At 34.7% G+C, this 19,941-nt stretch overlaps 1 protein-coding gene across 1 annotated transcript in view; it reads right to left on the bottom strand.

Annotated features, from left to right (window-relative positions):
* Positions 1–417: 417 nt before the first annotated feature.
* Positions 418–19,941, bottom strand: part of TMC1 (transmembrane channel like 1) — a 64,695-nt gene continuing 45,171 nt past the window's right edge. The window contains 11 exon segments of the mRNA XM_030969437.1: positions 418–446; positions 545–621; positions 2,171–2,296; positions 4,754–4,993; positions 6,541–6,608; positions 9,497–9,625; positions 10,768–10,920; positions 11,139–11,318; positions 13,300–13,494; positions 15,494–15,638; positions 18,087–18,229. Coding sequence (XP_030825297.1) covers positions 418–446; positions 545–621; positions 2,171–2,296; positions 4,754–4,993; positions 6,541–6,608; positions 9,497–9,625; positions 10,768–10,920; positions 11,139–11,318; positions 13,300–13,494; positions 15,494–15,638; positions 18,087–18,229 — 1,485 coding nt within the window.

Here is a 19,941-nt window from a genome sequence, read left to right as displayed (position 1 = left end):
ATAATTCTGCATTGACAAAATGCAACAGAAGGGTAGTAGATGTAGATTTTGACTGATGTGTGATAGATAAGAAGGATCACTGACATTTAGACCAGGCTTTTTTCAGGACGGTTATGACTTTCACTTCAATATAGTTTAGCTTTTTACTTTAGAGTTGCTAGGCATGAAATTATGTTGCAATATTTCTTTAAAAAGCCAAAGAAAGAAATAGACTAATACTTGTGATTCGGTATTGTGAAGGTGATTGCGAAGGAGATTAGATCACACAAGCATAAATTACTCATCGTGAGACATTCAGACCAATTCTTACCTGCATTTGTAGTGGACTCATCTTGCTTGTCTCCTTTAGGCTTTGCCGGTGGTGGTTCTGTCTCAAATGGATTTTCCTCTTGCTCATTTGATTTTTGTGCCTTTTGTTTATTTCTTCTTTTATTTTCTTCTGCTTGCTAATGATAGGAAGAGAGATGGCATTTTTCAGTGACCCCCAACAGTCTCTCTAATATTTAGTAAAATACAAAAAATCAGTAATTCTCTATTCTTACACTTTGTAACTTCTTTTTAAGTTCCAAGTTCGCTTCCTTGTAGGATTTGGATGTTGCGTTGAGATAATAAAGGCTCAGGCTAAATTTAAAAAAATAGTAGTTTCCTGTTAGACAATGATTTAATTACAAAGACTCAGAACATTCCTTTAGCAACCATTACAGTTGTGATAATATAAGGCCTGTATCTTTTTCTCATTTATTGTCCTTAATCAGTGCTAGTATTTTGAACTATAATGAACAATGTGCTTCCTTACATTATTCCTTCTTCAGAAGGCACTGTTATTCCAGGGGGAAAATGAAAGAAATTATTCTATCCATTAATATTCTACATTCAGTCTTATAGTATTTAAGAAATATGTTTCATTAAGTAGTGCTTAACTCTGAAATTACTTCTATAGAATAACTTACAAAAGTTAACCAAGTCTCATGACATGCCTTAAAAATGAGTAAATCATATTTATGAAAGTTCCTGAACAAATATAGTAAACAATCTGAAATACTGTCAAGAAAACAACCAAAATCACATTCGTTTTTTTTCCCAGTAATCCTTCTACTATTATCCTTCTTCTACTAAGACAAAACATAATATTTTCATTTTTCAGCGTATGGAATTACTATTGTGACAACTTTATGAAATTAGTAGTTTTCACTATTCTGACTTAATAAGAAAACATCTGCTATGAAGTCTTTAATTGACATAAGCAGTAAATAAATAATCAGCACATGCTGTTTCCTCTGCCTTGCCCGATTTTGCCTTTTATTTTTCCTCTTTCTTTTTTTTCTTCTGTTTATTTTTAGTGTCCTTACCCTTTACAGCTAAGGGTTAAAATAGAATACGGCATCAAGTGAACCTTGGCAAAATTTCATCTCAATATTTTATATTGCACATATAAAATCCTTTTGTAATTTATATTGTGTTCTGTAATGTCTACATTTATTTGCAATGCAAAGTTAAATCCCAGCGTGTTTTTGTATAGAATTAAACTTCAGTTCAGCAGTATGCTAAATACCTGATATAATAACCCTATCAAGCAAGTTAAAATGCCATGATAAAATAGGTCTCAATAAAATCTCCAAGAGCAAATATTCCAGGGCCATTTTTCTTTACCAATTACTGACTTACTCACAAAAACCTCTACTAGCCTTGTTTCACATGTCTGTCCCAATAATATAGAGTACAGTCTTTATCAATTAAAGACACTGAAGATTAGGTTCACTGACAGTCACTGAGAATAACTCTGCTCCATGATGTTCATGTTTCTATTGAACTTGCTAAGGATTTATAATGTGCTGTTTTGCATTCTGGACAAGATGATCAATGTCACAGCATTACAAATTCCCTGTGTACCTTTTGCATTTTAATAGTTTTCTATCTTTTGTGGCGGGAACAACATTTTTAAAAGTATAATTAAAGAAAAAAGAAAGCCATTGAACAAAAAAGAGATATCAGCCTTTCTGCAAATGCACATTAAGTATGTTCAAAGAAGAGACTCATGAATTGTTCAAGTCTCTCATCACTGCACAATTAGTGCTGCATTTCTTAAATATTCAGGCAGTGATGACTCAGAGTGAAAGAAACTTATCAGACCTTAGATACAGCAAGCATTGAGTTAATATTCTGTACATACACCATCAGCAATATAAAGGGTAGGATTATTCCAGGGTTAGAGGCATAACCAAAGACCTTCCCAAACCAGGAAGGAAAGTCGTGCTCCAGAGTTTCTGATATGACTTCAAACATTCTCGTCTTCCCACTATTAAACAGAAAAGTTGACAATATCACATAAAATTATTATGGCAACCGTGAATATATAAGCTAATCACATCAAATCAAACCTGGAAAAAGGATAATATAAGGTATGTTAACATTATTTAAGACTTTACACTCTGGAGGGAATATTGTCTAAAGTAGTATTTATGTATTCTATCGGGGGGAAAAGACACCAAAATACTTATTGTGTGCTAATAGATTTTGCCAGGTTACCACCCAAATTATTCCTCAGTGAATCAGTGTATGAATTGTGATCTCCATACCACCAACCAACGAACAAAGACTTATTTGTGCTCTATGAAGACATGGGGGAAAAATTCAAATCCTGGTTTTTATGTTTGACAAGCAAAAAGTGGTCTGCAATTATTTTTGTTCCACCCAATTCTCCTCTCTCTTTGGTGTGTGAGCAATGCTGCACAAGTCAGTGGCTGTGTTTCAGGATATTTTTGCACTTGTTGCAGCAATCTAGTTATCTTCATATGTAATTGTTCCAGCTTATTTATTAAGTTATTTTCTCCTTAGGCTATTTTCCTTCTGAAGTGTACCAATAGATGTTCTGAAAATCCCGTTCTGTTTATCTTGCCTTTTTCTATGCCTCAGGGCACAGAAGTTTGTAATTTTTAACCTGGACAAGACTGGTAGAATGGGTCCCTGTGTATCAATTCTAATTAGTAGTTCTACTTAGTTGTAGGAATTGTCACCAAATTGCCATGTGATTGTCCTGTCATTGAAGCTTTCTGTCACTGCTTTTCAGTCTGGTAAAGAATTTCTTATAAATGGGTCTTTTTTTAACTCATTCTCAATGTTTACACTCTTTCAATTAATATAAAAATTTTGCAGGTAAAATTCTTCTCTACTTTCTCTCTATTTGCCCTACCCACTCACAGTAGATGAGAAATTCCATCCTCTGCTGCACCGTGGCTAATTCTATCCTTTCTTCCCTACTCCTGGCAGGTCTCTGTTGAATTGCGTATGTTGCTTTAATGAATGGACTAAAATTTAAAAAAAAACCAAATCAAAACTAAACCCTAAATGATTCACAAATTTCAAAATGGATGGGACACTGAGCTCTCAACAGGAAAATGTTTTGGTTTTTAAATGTAAAGGAACGATCTACCAGTATTTATTCGCTGGCTATTCCACTGTAGCATTACCTATACTGAGGCTGAATGAACCTTCATCAGTTTCAAGTGCTCCCCATCAAAAGTTACATTGAAGATTTCACTTTTTGATGAAGAACATAACAGAGAAAAAGTGGCAAGAATTATCCTTCTCATTTTGAAGAGTAATCTCACCATTTAGTTAATACCCAATTCAATAACTGCTGCTACTCATATCTGACTTCAAATATTTCCCTCAATGTATTTTTGCTAGGACTTAAAAAAAATCTTAATTTGCATCTCTTGTTTAGTTGTAAATTCTTCACTAAATTCAAACAATTTTCTGTGTTGCCAGAATTTTTGCCATGTCATGTGGTTCTCCCTTTTAGGTACCTATGACTATTGCAATGACAATCTGTTATTTTGCCTTTCCCCAGATTTAATGTGGTGAGACTTCTGCTCCGTTACAAAGTGCACCGGGGATCACAGATTTTAAAACATTTTACAACAGTAATATTTTATTTAAAACTTCCCTTGCAACCACAATGACTCTTCTACGGTTCTCTCACTCCTGCTTTTTAAATATTTTATTCAAAAACAAAGGCTAAAGACTTTTAAAATTTTTAATTTCTTGTCTTGTCTGTTGTCAAATTATACAACTCATTATAAATTTATCTCATGTTACCTGGCAGGTAAAGATGATTCAAATGATCCTAGACTTTCCAGGTACTGTGCACAGAAGGAGAAAGTGTGGCAAAGTCTAAACTACCTTGAATTCAAGATGTGTTTGCAGGGCAGGCCTAGGTGTTTAGAAAAGGTCCATGACTATGGAGACCTTGAAGACTTCAGAAACAAATTCAGCTTCACAGTGCTAGTACAGACTCATGAAATTCTGTGAGCTGGAGAGAGTCAAGGCATTCAAAGACTGAGCCACAGTACATTTATCACACCCTCACGCATTCTGATCTGCCCTTCATACAGGACATACAGACATTTCCTGAAAGCCATCTCTTTCAAACACAACAGGTCACTGCTCTACTCCATAAAAATAATTTTACTTCAGTGCAGCAGTAAAAATAATTTTTTTCATTGAAACTGACAAAAATAAAAGTTTTTCTGTTCTACACCTCAGATAAAACTTTCTAAAGAATTAGTCAGTTTTCCAGGATTCCTGCTTTGGGAATTATCCACAATGAGAAACGTATCACAATTAAACACTCAGCATATCAGGTGCTAATCCTTATTATAGAGGCACTTTTTCATTACTTCATCATTCTCTGTGATGTGGGGAAGCAGATCATTTCAAAAATTTCAAAAGATGGAGGTAAAATGCAAAGAACCTGAAAGGACCACAGTCAAAAGATGGTGGGATGGAGACAATGGTGTACACAGCAGGTAGTGTGGAGAGAAAAAGGATGAAAAGCAGCATGGCCATGTAGAAGTTATTGGATCTGGAAGCCTTGAAGACTCGTTCCTGGGGTACGTTGCAGCACATCACTGCCCAGCACTGCAGGTACATTGATGTGTGGAGGCGGAACACATTGATTGCTGGGAGACATGGAGCATAAAAAGATCCCATCCTAGAAGAGAAGAATATAAATAAAATAACCACTATGCTATAAGATTTCTGTCTTTCCAAGTATGCCACAAATTCCCTCTGTCAATATGTTTTGCACACTGTGTACTTAGCAATTCATATAGCCAACTTTATGGGGTTTTTAAACTGGCCTTTGCTTCTTTTTAAAAAAGCTTGAATGAATACAAAGAGAATTATCTTCATAAAAATATGAACTTCTTGTTACAAAATTCTCTTTCTCTGCAAATTAAATGAGGACTTGGTGAAAAGTTATTCACTCTAATTTTTCCAGGTAGCATCTTGCTTGTGTTGTGTCAAAAAATGATAGTCTTTTTATAAAAAAATAGATATTACCAATTCCTACAGCTAGGTATAAACAAAATAATTTCATTCATAATTTATAATTTTTATTGATATACTAGCACTTTTTTGGAAAGATATTTTTGCTTAATTTACATTTATTTTAGCTGCTGTTGCCATGCTAATTTAGTGCTTCCTGCCAACAATCTGTTAATTGATTCTGTAAAATATATTTTTTTCCCTTATTATATATAGTTGCGTGGTTATGGCACCAAAATAATTGGCACATTTTAATGTTCATCACACCTTCTTTCTTATGTCATGCTGACTTAAGAGCAGCTAAATTCATTTTCCTGGTCAAACAGTACAGAATACAAGAGATTGGGAACCTGCTTCTTCCTTAATCCTTGATCCTGTGATCAAGATGATCAAGCTAAGTTGCTTTGCCCCTGAGTGCCTCAGACATTCCATTTGGAAACAGGAGAGATATTTACATTAGGGTTGGAAAGACCTTCTGAGTACAGAAAAATGACAGGCTTTATTATTTTAATATATCCCCTTCCTCTTTTCATGCATCTTAAATGAAATGATAAAGGGCTTTACTGAAGGGACGGCTTTTACCATACAAAAAGCCTGATCAGCGAGGTCATACTAAATGTAAAAAATTAGGCCTTAGCAAGAATTGAGAAGTCAAATGCTTGCAGAGAACAGTTCCTGAGGAAGACTGAGCATGTTGCATGAAGACTTTATATGCTGGTGTTCTTTACCAGTCATGTAAAGTCCAAAAATAGAATGAAAACCTACACCTTTCCTCTACATCTGACTGATGCTGCAGCAGTAGCATTGTTTACACATTCATGTGACTACACAGATAAGTATAAATACATTTGCTTTAAGGCCTTTTTGCATAGGAACAGGGGAAAAGAATGGTAAGGTTCACTGAAAGGCTAAATTTCGAAGCAAAACACTACAGCAAGCAGTCAGTGACCAAAAGAGTAAATTTAATTTATGCAGATTTTTACTGGTTGGTTTTATCAACTCGGTGCAAAATCCTGATATATGTGGTCCAATAATCTCAGTCCATAACTAGTATTGAATTGTTCCAACTGATTGTATGGTATCAGAGTTTGGTATATATTGCATATACTTCCATCAAATTAAAGAAATGGGATAGGGTCAGTATTTCAGAAAAACCCTTCACAGAGATAAATCCCACCATCCTGCAGATGCAACATGCTTTGCCAAACCTACCAGATCATGCCTTGGTTAAAGATCAGTCCCAGCACATTGCCACTTATATCAAACTCAGAATATGATGGCTGAAAGAAATTATACAGGTGTTTTCATTAGGTTTGCACAAAGGGTTTTAAGATGAGTCAGAGTAGATGAAAATGTTCACTTTGAAGAGTAGCACCACACTGGCATCATGTTGCAAGGCCTCTTGATGCATTTTATCAGTGAATCATGAAATAAATTATATAATTCAAGGCTACAAGGTAGTATTTAATATAGTTCACAGCATTTACTGAAAATCTTTCTGACATTTGTTCAGAAGCAGGTGTTAATGGAAAATTAAAACAATTTAGAAAATGTCCATTGGAGTTGCCACTGGTTATCGAAATATTTTGTCCTCCAGTACAGCACCAGCAGAGAAATTTAATGTGATGAATGTGATTTAATTGATTTAATACCCAATTGAACTCTAGCACTATTTTTCCTTTTTTTTTTCATATTCCAGCAATTGCACTTTTAGTTTTCCTTTTAACATTGATAAAGGTTCCCAATCATTTTTTTTATGGATATCTTATTTTGAATTTGGGTATTTGATTCTAATTTTCCCTTTAAGATTCAGAACTTTAAGAACTTTATATGGTCTCATTATCTCTTTCTTTGCTGAAGAAAGCCCTGTATCATACATTTTTATTTCCAGTGTGGGCACAGAAATACCATAAATATTGTTTAGTCTTTTATTTCTGAACTAATAATTTGACCCTTCATTCTGGTTTTTCAAATCTTTAATCACTTACTAATCTTTTTTTACCTTAATTATTTATTTCTTATTTATTAAAATTTCCAGTTGTAAATATCGAATACACTGAATTTAAGCAATGATTGAAAGGCAACAGATGTTATTTTGTGTCCATATGCACCAGATCAAAACTTTCTGCTAAGATATTGATGGCTTTAAATGTTTTGTTTGTACCTGAATGTTTGTTTCAAATATATTATTTATATATTTATACATATTATTTATATATTTATATATTTATACACTGTAACAGGTGTCTTGCATGATTCATCATAATGATGGACAAAAAGACCATGAATAATGCATATATTCCACATATGATAACTGATAGAGGGTAAGAGAGGCATGAGATGCAAAAATAACAATTCCCTTACAACTGAAGCAAGACAAAGTCATTCTACTGAAGTCTTCAATTAAAGCCACAATTTTGACTTGTACTGTGCTGTGCTGTTGGAATATCTGAAGTTTCTGCACTTTTTCTGTGTAATTTTATGCATATACACATATATATATGTTTTCATTGAAGTGATATATTTATGTCACATGTATTTATGAATCTGCTAACATAAGGGGAACAATTAAAGAGATTACTAATATTACACTTGAAAAGCAGTTGACTAAAGAGATATGTATAGGTTAGAATATCAAAAGAAACATGGAGATATTAATAAGATCATAGAGACTAAAATAATGCATGACTGCTTTTTGTAACGTAGGTGCTAGCATTTACAGATTAAATAATTTGAAATCCAATTTTTAAACAAATAAAAATAAGGTCTTCCCACACAACATGTAAGTTAATCTCTGGAATTCTTCACCAAAGGATATCTTGATCATCAAAAATGTTTTTCTTGTAGCAAAAGGCTTAAAATTAATGGATATATATCCATGACCACTAACCACAGAGACACAGGTATAGCTACTTCCTAAGGAAGGTTTTCAAATGAGCTATTTCTAGAAATTCAGTGATTTCCAGCTTCAACTTCCACTTCCAGGTGCTGTTTCAGGCAGCTTACTGGACCTGGGGACCACAATGGACCAGAACATTACAGACATTCCTATATACTGCCAAATAAAAATGTCAATTATAAAATGGTTTCAGGATCCCCTACAAGCAGATGCGTCGTTGTCAATTTTTCTGTTCATGCTATATTCGAACTCTTTCCATTTCATTTTGATATTGCAACAGTTATTACCTGTTTGACCACAACCTGACTAACTGGTAGTCTTTGTATCCATCCCCACACTAGTCCTGCTGGAAGGTAAAACATAAAAATAATGCTGAAATTTCATAGGAGTCAGCAAGGAAGAATGAGATTGCTGTACCAGAAGCAAGAGTTTTTTAACAGAAAACATGAAAACTTTCACTTTCTTTGGAACACTGGGATTTCCCAAGATGCAGTTCTTAGCAATGTGAGAAATTTTTACATGTATGAAGATAAAATTTTGACAAAAGGTGGTGAAAATTACAACTATGACTGCTTATGTAGAGATACTCTTGATAGTCTTAAATTATGTAGCCTTTTTCTGTACTTCTCAGTAAGTACAAAACCAGCTTCAGGAGTTTCACAAGCTCTGACAATACCATGACTCTTACTTAAAAGATGAAAAACAGCATCAGACCCTGAAAGCATAAGTAGCTGGCAAATTTAACTTGGATCAGGTCAGTGTGAGACTGCAAGTCTCAACTCCCAGGGGAAGAGTTCTGTGCCTGCATTTGTTATGGGCCTTACTAATTTTACATCAGCTAAACTAATTCTAATGAAATACAGATCTATCTGTCTATCTATCTATCTAGTAATACTTCTAGAAGAGGGTCTTTCATAGTTTTCTTCACAAGAACTGTGCTTGAAGACCCTATCCAATCAATGAGATTATACTCTGTGAAATGTTCAAATAGTAAATGTGTGAAAAATGTGTGTTCTTACAAAGAAAATAAAATTTGCTCTTACAAAATAAAATAAATTAAAGAAGTCCTAAAGTTAGCAAAGTCTAAAGAAGAAGAAAAATATTAAGACATAAGCAAAATGCAAAAAAAACCTAACACCATGTGTAGTTCAGGGATTTTGAAGTTGATGTATTTACCAAAGTTAACTCTACAGCATTGACATGAAAATGTATTTTGTTACTAAATTGTCAAGTGATGGATAGGAAAGACATTTAAAATCAGATACTTACAAATCCGTACTCCAAATCCCAGCACCAGCAATAATTGAAAAACCTAACAAAGACGGCTCTCAAAAAATCGCCAATTAGAATTGTGATGTATGTTGTCATCATGTCAGAGACTGTCAGGCGCACAAATTCCTGTTAGAGCAATATTCTCTTTTAAGAATACATTTAAGCAATTAATAGTTACAATAATAATTAAGTACTGTACTAGATCTTTAATTGTGCTTATCCTACTTCAACATGGACGAAACTCTTGACCTTCCTATATTCATTGATTCTGTAACGTGCTAGAACTACTGCCCCTCATTTTCTAGAGTTCTTAAACTGCTTTTGATCTCTTTGAGAATATTAAAAACAAAAAAAAAAGTGAATGGCTTCTTTCTCAAGGAGTGTCAATGTCCAGTGGATATGGAGAGGAAGAAAATCCAAATGCAAATCCTCATGCCTCTACTTTTATGTTAGGCATTTTATGTTTCACTAAAACCTGCTGTACCAGGCCTTACCCTGACAGCCCAGAAAGACATTACTCTCCCTGATATGAAATTAAGGGTAAAATTATTTCATTATGAGCTTTTGGTGTTCTTAGCTTCTTATTCAGCATCAGTGAAAAGAAAGGAGCTGATTTTCCTGCCTATATGGTCCCTGCTAGAGATTTATTATTTCAGGAGAACAGATTGCTAGAGTGGTGGAGAAACAGCAAAATTTATTCAGTATTGAGTTTGTTGTCATGGACAAAACAACAACAAAGTAGGATCAAATAGAGGAAAATGGTACGTTAGAAAATTGTTGGAAACCATATTTTATGCTAGTGGGTCAGTAAGAGTGAATGTTCAACTGAATCCAATAAAATATTTGAGCAGATTTTCCACTAAAGTTTTATTGTCATTAGGCATTATTTTACTTGGCTAAAGACAGAGATGCCTTCTCAAAAGCATACTGTTGTAAGAGCTGTCTTACATACATGTCCCTTTTGAGCTACTCCTTTATTTTTTCAAAATTAGTAGACAAGCAAGGAAACTAAGAGGATAGAGGAAAGGAGAGGGAAAAAATAAATGCTTTCCATTCAATCAACTAACACAAGAAAGAACTTCCTGTTAGACAGGATTCAAAGAAAATAAAATAATTTTTAAAAAACTTTTGGTCCAAGAGAAAGTCCCACATCTGCTTCTCCTCACATTGTCTCGCTTGTTAGCCAAAATACAGAGGATTTAGATATCATGTCCTGTAAGAGACTGTATGATCTATTTTCAAATCTGAGCTCCAAGCAGCTACATTACCTGTCCTACCATTGTTTCCCAACATGGTCCTCTGGGGACATCAGCAGGATCCACCTGTATTGGAGGAGCAGTTGAATTCTCTGGAATAGTACCATTGTACAGACTGGCTTCCCATATTGTCATGTTGTATTTGACTATCTTTTCTTCTTCCAACTAAGTAAAGAAATAAATCGGGGGGAAAAAATCAATGTGAGCTTGTTACCAACTCTCAAGATTGTCTATCCCAAAATTCCCATTGCTAACTTAGATAAATGTAATTTGCAGAACAGAAATAAAAGAATGCCTTTCACAGATATGTCTGTGACTGACTGGAGTGCCTCAGTGTTGCCCAGCAACCTGTCAAACATAGTGAAGGGAAGAAAATATCTTGCCTTGAGGTTGATTTCATCCATTAGGGCAATAATGAAAGTGTAGAGATTGCCAAGGAAAAGAGCAAAGATTCTTCCCAGCTGCCATCTTAGAGCTATTCGAGGGTGGTAATTTTCCAGAGAACTAATTACATCAAATAAAGTTGGACAGAACATTCCTAAAAGTGACATAACTGTGTTCACCTGAGGAGGGGGAAAAAAGTTGACAAGGAAATATTAGAGACAAATTATTCTATTAATTCCAATTTGGGTGAAAAATATATTTACATTACTAATTTTTATTTGGTATTTGATTTAATAAAAACCAAAACCCACTCTGAGTATCACAAGTTGATGAAATCCACACACAGTTCCAGTCTGCCTCTTTCCACTAATTCCCTATTCCATGACACACTAGACTGTGTGTATCTGAACTGTGTTCTGGCAGAACTAGGAACTACTGATATGGAGAGGGAGATAAAAACATTTACAGCATTAAAGAGAGAGAAGGAGAGTCAGAGAGAAAAATATCTTTTCCACAAAGTCATCAGCATCCCATTATGCTGTGAACTTCAGGAACACATGACAAAAAATATATTTACCAGGGGTTTCTCAGTCACATATAAACCATGTTCAATTCCTTAATGACTCTAGTGTAATGAAATTTTCTACAAAAGCAGATTAATACTTTCATGAAGAATGTATATTTTTAGAGCTTCCTTCTTCCTTGCACATAGGAAATGCGCTTTTTTTAAATTTAAAAATTTTACATTAGGCATTGGGATTTTTTTCTGATCAAATCCTCAATTCATATATTAATGATGCAAACATAAGAAAATTTGATCTATAGAATAAGAAAAATGTGTAAATTTCACTCAGAAGCCAAATATATTTATGCAATTAAAATATTAATATCCAGTCAAGGGCAATGTTTTGTATTCATAAATATGTTAATTACCCATCAATAGGAAAAAATTTTAGCCAAATAATGTCAGTATTGTTTTATCCACTCTGCTTTGGAGATATACCTGCTCCAGATCTTAGTTCTGTCACCTTAGAAGCATATTTTTATTATAGAAACAAAAGCAAAACTATGAACATAAAGACAAATGTTACCTACTTTCCAGATTACAGCATAAACTAATATAACAGCCTTTGGTAGCCCAGTTCCTGTTTGCACAAATCTGTTACCACATCTTTAAACTGAGAGAAAGCTGAATTCCTCCAAGCTCTGTTGTCTCAGAGCTTGTGTTGCCTTAAATCAAGAAGTTTTGTACACAATTTTTCCTTTCCTATCAAAATAAAATGTGATAACAACTAACCTAATCCACTCTCAACAGTCCTATTTCTCTGGATTCCAGAAGTGGATTATTTGATATTTTAATGTTACTTTCTCAGTCAGGCTTTGGTGTTGAAAATTCTGGATTGCTTTTCCATGTTCCGCATCACCCATCTCATCAGCTTTGTGAGGCTAACACTTTTTTCCTTACTTTAAGTCAGGTATGTACTTTACACTCCAGCTCAATGATAACCTTGAAGTAACAAACTAGTTTTACAACAAACACAGTAGCATTTTTGCTAAACAAGTAAAACCTTCCCAGGTTTTCAAACAGCACGCTGACTTCAGGTGCACACGCACACTGCTGCAACAAACAAAATCGTCATCTTCACCATACACCCTTATCAGGCAGGGTGCATCTGCATTTGAGGGAAGCATTAGGCTCAGATTAGGCACAAAAGAAAATCTCATGGGACGCATGAACAGGGCAAGTGGAACTGGGAGGCATCAGTTTCAACCTGTTGCTACACTGCAGAGTTGTATCCATGAAGCCCCAAGTAACTTTCTCTGTCCCCACAGATCAATTACTCTGTTTGGGCCAGTCTCAGGAGAAAAGGAAGAAGAGAGTGGGCTCCTTGAAGACATCTTATGAATCCATAGAGTGTCTGGAAAACAATCCTAAGAGCACAGAGGAGGAAATGTAAAGGCCTCAAATGAAATCTAAATACTGAGGGATATTTGAAAGAAGCCAAGTAGAAATTTGATGGAAGCAGAGAGACATATGCAATTCTTATGTTAGATATTTCCCACCCACACAGAGTATTTAAACTACCGGGGACAAAAAGGCAACGTGCAAAGCAGAGGAGCACAGTTTCAAACCACATCTATTATAGAAATAGCACGAACTTCATTTCTTTCCCACCACCCGTAGTTCTCCAGACCTTCCAAGGCAAATTGCTGGGATCTTCTTACAACAAAAAAGATGAGGTAGCCACTTCCAGCAAGTGTGCAAAAGGCTAAGAAGTTAGCAAGAACCCTTAGGAATCGAGTCAAATGAATATTTTCTTCTTTTCGGCTCTCCTGCTCCTCCACAATTGCTTCCTGCACTTGTTAGAAAGAAAAGAATATTATCAATACTTTAATGGTCAAGGCCCTACATTGCTTCAATTGTTAGAAGTCAGCTAAATAAATTACAAAGATGCAAATGGACGTCTGGGGTTCAAGTTTTGAGATGAATGTATATTGTCTCATAAAATCCTGTTCAGGTCCCGCAATATTCTGGGGTTTTGCCAGAGTGCCTTTGCCCCTGTTGATTGTGCCCACAACGAGTCTTGTTACACTTGTACTCATGTGTCAAAAAATACCTAGCATGTTCTTTCAGCTTGCAAGGTGAAACAAGGTTGAATGATACAGCAGGATAAATGATTGATTGTCTGTCAGAAAAGGAAATGTCACATTTTTGAAATGCACATTTGTGAGAAAAGAGGCAAATGTTTTACTCTGAAAGTCAGCAACTCAGAAAGAATGAAAAGATGCGGGAATCCCCCCCAGAAAATTGGACAGTGCAGAGTGTCAGACTGCACAACAAAATGTTTGCCCCACATTTACCCTTGATCACAACTGATAAATATTAAGACTCTAAGGCAACTATAATCTCCAGTTTTTACTCTTTCCAGGTGAAAGAGCTTTTGGTCTGGAGGGTCCTCATGAAAGGAAGTTTTGTCACAGCTTCTGACTTTGTTTAGGGATCTGTTGCCCAGAGGGGAAGCTGAACGACAGTGTAATAATTGCCTTTCATGGTTCTGCTCCTTTTACAGCATGTGTTTGTCACATAAATGAGAGGAGACTGCAACAGCTTTCAGACAAATCTCCCATGACCTCACCCAAGCCAAGATTTCACCCTTTCTCTCTGAGGTTCCTTGCTTGTTTGCAGCAATTACAGTAAATCTTCATGAGTTTGTTTCTCAAAATTAAGCCTTTTTCTCAACAGATTTGTATTCTTTCCCAAATAGCTTTCAACATCTGCTCTTAGTTGGCAGGCAGGGAAGCTCTTACAAATTCAGCACTTTCAAGCAGTATTTCTCCTGTAATTTCTTTCTTGGCATCTTCTCTTGATGACTTACATTTGAGGGCAGTTCTCTGTTATACCTGCAGCTGAGGGGGCGGACAGGGTGAAGTGGGTGTGCTGTCTGTGTGTGGCACTACTGTGGACAGGAAGAGTGCAGCTGAGCAGAGCAGCCAGTGCTCAGAGTGTCACACTTGTCAGTGTGACTGCGAGCCTGGCACCTTCTTCATTGTCTCAAAACACTACACCTCTTGTTATCTGTACATTACATTGAAAATTAAATCTTCTTTTGCATGCTACACTGGTGTGTCCCAGCCACCCTACAGCACAAACACATTCTTTAACATTCAACATATAGAATATATCCCCTCCATTGTTTTCACAACCCTGTGTCTTACATCTTGCCCCAGATTCCTTACACAACTACTCTTGAAATCAGTATACCCTATACACTGGAAAGAGGCCTAACATTGCATTGCATATTGGGCTATATTTTATAATTAATTTGAAAGTAAGACATTTTTTTACCTAAAAGCAAGTAGAAACTCAAAATTCTGAGGCCAGTTCTTCTGATAAATAGCCCTATACAGATTATTCTATCATTTTCTATTATATTCTATTATTATATTCTGTTATATCTCTTCTCTGTAACAAGAGAAATTGACAATGTGAGGTTCCCAAAAGGGGAGCAACATTTTGAAAAAAGTTTTTAAAAGTTTTTCAGACAAACACCATAGAAACTGGAAGCCATCAGAGATGAGAAAAAAGAAAATATAATTTTTACAGTAGAATCAGTTTTCTAAAACTGGTACTGTCAGCAGAGAGGACACAAAAGATGCTAGTGTTATTTCTTTCACAATTACAAAGAAAAAAAGTCTGATGGCAAGACACAGAGACTCAGAAGGGTGTACAGATGCCAATTTAAGTACACGTTTCTGAGCCTCAGCACACCTTACTCTTGACCTTAATTCCACCTAATTCACACCAGTGTGAAAGCCAAATCGTGTTGTCTCTCCTTAGTAAACTCTGTTTTACCTTAAAGCTTGTTGTGATGGAGGCAAACTTATTATCTGCTGTCTCAGGATTGCCAATCAGGTAGTCCCAGCTTGTGAACATTTTCCAGCTGAAATTAAAACTAGTGTCATCCCCACCACCATCGTCATTTGCATTCTTTGCCATTCTACAGAAAACGCAAAGACACAGGAAGCACTTGTTAGCTCTAGTTCTGCTTTGTGGGCATGACTTTTAAATGGTTCCTGATTTCTAACTCTTTTCCTGAAAAAACTCTACATCATTCTTGCTGTTAGTTATGCTTTACTAAATCTTTATTTCTGAAACAAGTGAGCAATGTGGAGATTTTCTTATTTAGACACTTTATGAGCTCACCACAAATATTTTTATGAGAAAGAATAAATGTATTTCATTAACCTCTCAGAGAAACTCTGCTAGATAAAAAGCTTAGTAGAACAACAATATTGAGAACATCTCTTAAATAGAAAGGTGCAGAGCATCCTGAACTGCAAGAGACTTTATTAGAGAGTTCACAAATAGAAAAAGAAGAAAAATCCAATAAACAAAATATTCTAAAAGCAAGCAATAGACAAAATAAATGCATAAATAAAGCAAAACATATAACAAAGAATATAAGAAATATTCTAAAATAACAAGGCAGAAGAAAAAGTGGTTTTAACATATAATATAGCACTCATACAACAATCTTCCCTATCATCTCCTATGCATATACTAAAATATTTATTACAGTGTCCAGAAACATCAGATTATTTCTTCAAAGAAGTATTTCTTCAGATTAAACTTAATCTTGTCTTCAAAGCTCTCAGTTTTAAAGGAGTTTCATTCATGTAAAAAACCATGGTATTGCTTTGTATACTTTGCCACCTAATTCAAGAAGTCATTAAACACAAGGAAAGAGTGTGCTGATAAGATACACACAACTTAGTCGTCAGTATTTCTGGTCAGGAAAAGGTAACACTTATTTTAAATCTTAATAATCCACCACAGCTATGCTATTAATATTAATATTAATATTAACGCATTCTATGCGTCACATTTTTAAAAGTCCAGTAAAATACATGCTCTGAAATCTAGATTGAGAATAGTAAGCAAATACAGAAAACCTTTCTGAGATGCCAAAAATCAATATCAGGGTTAGTCTTATCCATAAGAGTCAGACATCACAAAAGGTTCTTGATAAAAGTCTGCCCTGCTTCTGATTTATAGAGAAAGACATTTCCTTCTCAAGAGTTTCTAATGAAATTATGACATTGTGATAAGAATATAATTTCTTTGCAATCACAAATATTTCAATTTTATGTTATATACTGCAGGAGTTGAAGGGAGGAGATCTACATCTAAATATTTCCTCTAAATAAAATAATAGTGCTTATAATCCTCACTATCTCTTTCACATAGACCTTTCTCTGTTCTCAGTCAACAGCAGAAAAATGATAGCACCTCCTGCTACACTGCTTTTAGTTTCTGTGCTCACTGTGCTCATTTTTGGAGAAACAGAAAAGGGCAGAAGACGGCAAGAACTCTCATATGATTACCTAAATATTGGTCATAATTAGTGCCATATGGCAAGATGGAAAATTAGCACATATGATGTATTTTTTTTCTTAAGGATATTCCTTTGTTTTGGGCTCCGGGGTTTTCCTGCTATCAGGAATATTTTTTGTCTGAGAGTCATTGAAATAAAATTGTCTGGGACTAAGACTTTTCTAATCTTGGTAGTTGTTTTATCAAAAGTATTTAAAAACCTACTTTTGAACTAAATCAATTGCTATTTTATTGTACTAGTTTGTTACATCTCCAAAAATATGTATATGTGACTGAAGACATTTTTTTTCCTCAAATGATTGTTGCCTTATACAGGAAGCCAGTTTGAAAACAGAGCATGAATTAATCTAGTGCTCATGCAAGTGAAAAATACTGGCTTCAGAACAAAACAATGGAAATACACTAACTGCATTTTTCTCAATGTTTAACAGTGTCTTTGAGTCTTGAACTGCAAGCTTTTTATTTTTTTCCCTACAGGCTTTTTATAAAACCACTGCTAGAGGCGTACTACTGTGTTAGATGGTCATCTTTCTTGAACCAAGGGTATTAAAGATTATATTAACTGGCAGCATTTACTGTGGAGTGTGAGCTGAACTGTGAATGAAGAATTATTTGCCATATGCTTCTTTCTTGTGTTCTTCCTTCATAAAAGAGTTTTAACTCACATAAAGTACCACTGAAGGTAGAATTATGGAATTTCCTGGATTTTAGCTGAAAATCTACTGGATGCCAAGTATTATGAAAAGATGGGCTGACAGATCTCTTCCTCACTTTATGCATTCATTTTTAATTTTGAAGTTCAGGAGAGAAGTGTTTTGTTATTTCAGTAAAGATTTACTCACACTTTCACAACACTGTAACACAACTTCTGGCACAAAATAGATTAAAAAATACAGGTTGAAGAACTCTTATGTAACTTTGACCTTGCACTTGGTCTTGCATTGTCCTGTACTTAGAATTAGTGCATTTTTTAAAAAGACAGTCTCCAGGGTCAACAGTGGAATTACCTGCCTTTTTGAATGTACTTTTTCCAGAGCCAAGGAGAACTTACGTTCGAGTGACAATCATAAAGCTATAGCCAATAGACCCAATTCCAACAAGGAAATATGAAAGAGGCATCCTGAACTTGAGCCACCCGATTGTCCTCTGATTATTGTAATAACCGTAAAAGAGTACAGAATACTGTGCAAAGCCCTGAAAAGTCAGAAAAAATTATAATGTTATTTTGCTATACTTTTATATATAATGCATATAATCAGTAAATGTGTCAATAGCAATATATTAAAACATTCATTTAATTGAATTCAAATTAGTTGCAAATATCACTATAATAAAGCTCACAGAATAGGAACAGTGTATCTTTATTTTAAAAAGACATAGAATATTTCATAGCAACTTCAAAATCTTTTAAAACTGGTCATTAACAATCCCTCTACAATTTAATGAGTCAAAACTTTGTCATAACATACTTCTTGTAAAGAAAGAAACATATTGTCTTACAAAAATTGTTTTTCAGATTACTTGCAGATAAAATCCCACATTTTTAACTTAATTTTCACCTTTCTAAAATTTATTTGCCTGAATTTGATATGAAAATCTTGTATGGTTTCTTTGTCTAATAACAGTTGTCTGTTGTTTATTGGGTGATCATTCAGTGTATATGATAATCAATAGGTAGGGGCATTTTATAGGAGATTATTCAGTATGTAATTCTTCAGCATATTTAGACTCGATTCTAAGGCTGTAAAAAATGCAATATAAGTTCAGTATCTTTCTCTGCAATTCAAACTCTCTCTTCTAAATATCATAGTATGAATTTCCCTCTCTTCTACTGGTCAGACAGATGATTTTTCTAAATTTCAACAGTACGTTATTGACTGTAAGAAATTGCTGGTGTCTGCATGGATCAAATAGTTAAATCTTCCTGGTAATTCTCAGGTTATTGCAAGAACTGATCTCCTAGAAGAAAGCCAAAACCAGAGCCTTTCCCAGGACAGCTCAGTGCATGCGCAGCAGTGGCAAACCTCCAGCTGGATGTAAGAATTCCAAGTGCAATATGTAGTATTTCACTGCATAGTTGGAGGATAAACCATGTATAATTTTGACAATAATACAATAATAGGAAGGGTAGGTGAATTTAAAAACCATTTGCTACCATTGTTTTTCAGTTGCCCACTTTCCTTAAAATTACTAACATCTTTCTCTTTTGTTTTTTTAAAACATGCACTTGATTTATTGAAGCTTTTCCTATACATGAAATGAGTCTCAGGCTTATTTGAAAATGAGTCTCAGGCTTATTTGAAAAACCTAATTCACAATTCTAAGCTGAAAATCAAATATAAATATATGGCACACAAAAATATTATTCAAAATATCTTAATCCACATATCTCATTTTTCTTCATCTCTGACTAGATTTGAGAGATGTGCTTATGCATGATGAATAAAAATATGCTCATGTCTAATAAGGCAAGTATTCTAATGGAGCACATTCCTTGCTAAGTGCTAATAAAACATCTACACCAGTCAGAACACATTCAAATTCAATAGTATGTATACTGCATATTTTTGGTCACCTATAATTCCATCTTAGTCCAGGTTTCAATACAGCCTAATCCAGCTCTGGAAAGCCTTTTGGATCCCCAAAATCATTAAAATGCCTTTTTAGTCTCTGTGTTCTGCAAGTCAGGGGTAATTCCTGAACTGTGTATCATTCAGTTTGTTGATTCCACATCACTTCACCATAAGATTAGAAATAACTTCAACTCTGTAGAAGTAAGTGTGCATGGAAGATGTCTTTCACTCCTTTCTGAACCTAACATAAAAGAATACTGATTAAATGTGTTACTTCAATAAAACTGGAGACACTAATATTTTATGACTGGATTATAAACTGAAAACTAAATG

Source organism: Camarhynchus parvulus, chromosome Z, assembly GCF_901933205.1.
Source record: "Camarhynchus parvulus chromosome Z, STF_HiC, whole genome shotgun sequence".
NCBI classification, from domain to species: domain Eukaryota; kingdom Metazoa; phylum Chordata; class Aves; order Passeriformes; family Thraupidae; genus Camarhynchus; species Camarhynchus parvulus.
Note: the sequence above shows the minus strand (reverse complement) of the source record. Positions and strands in the feature narration are given on the sequence as shown.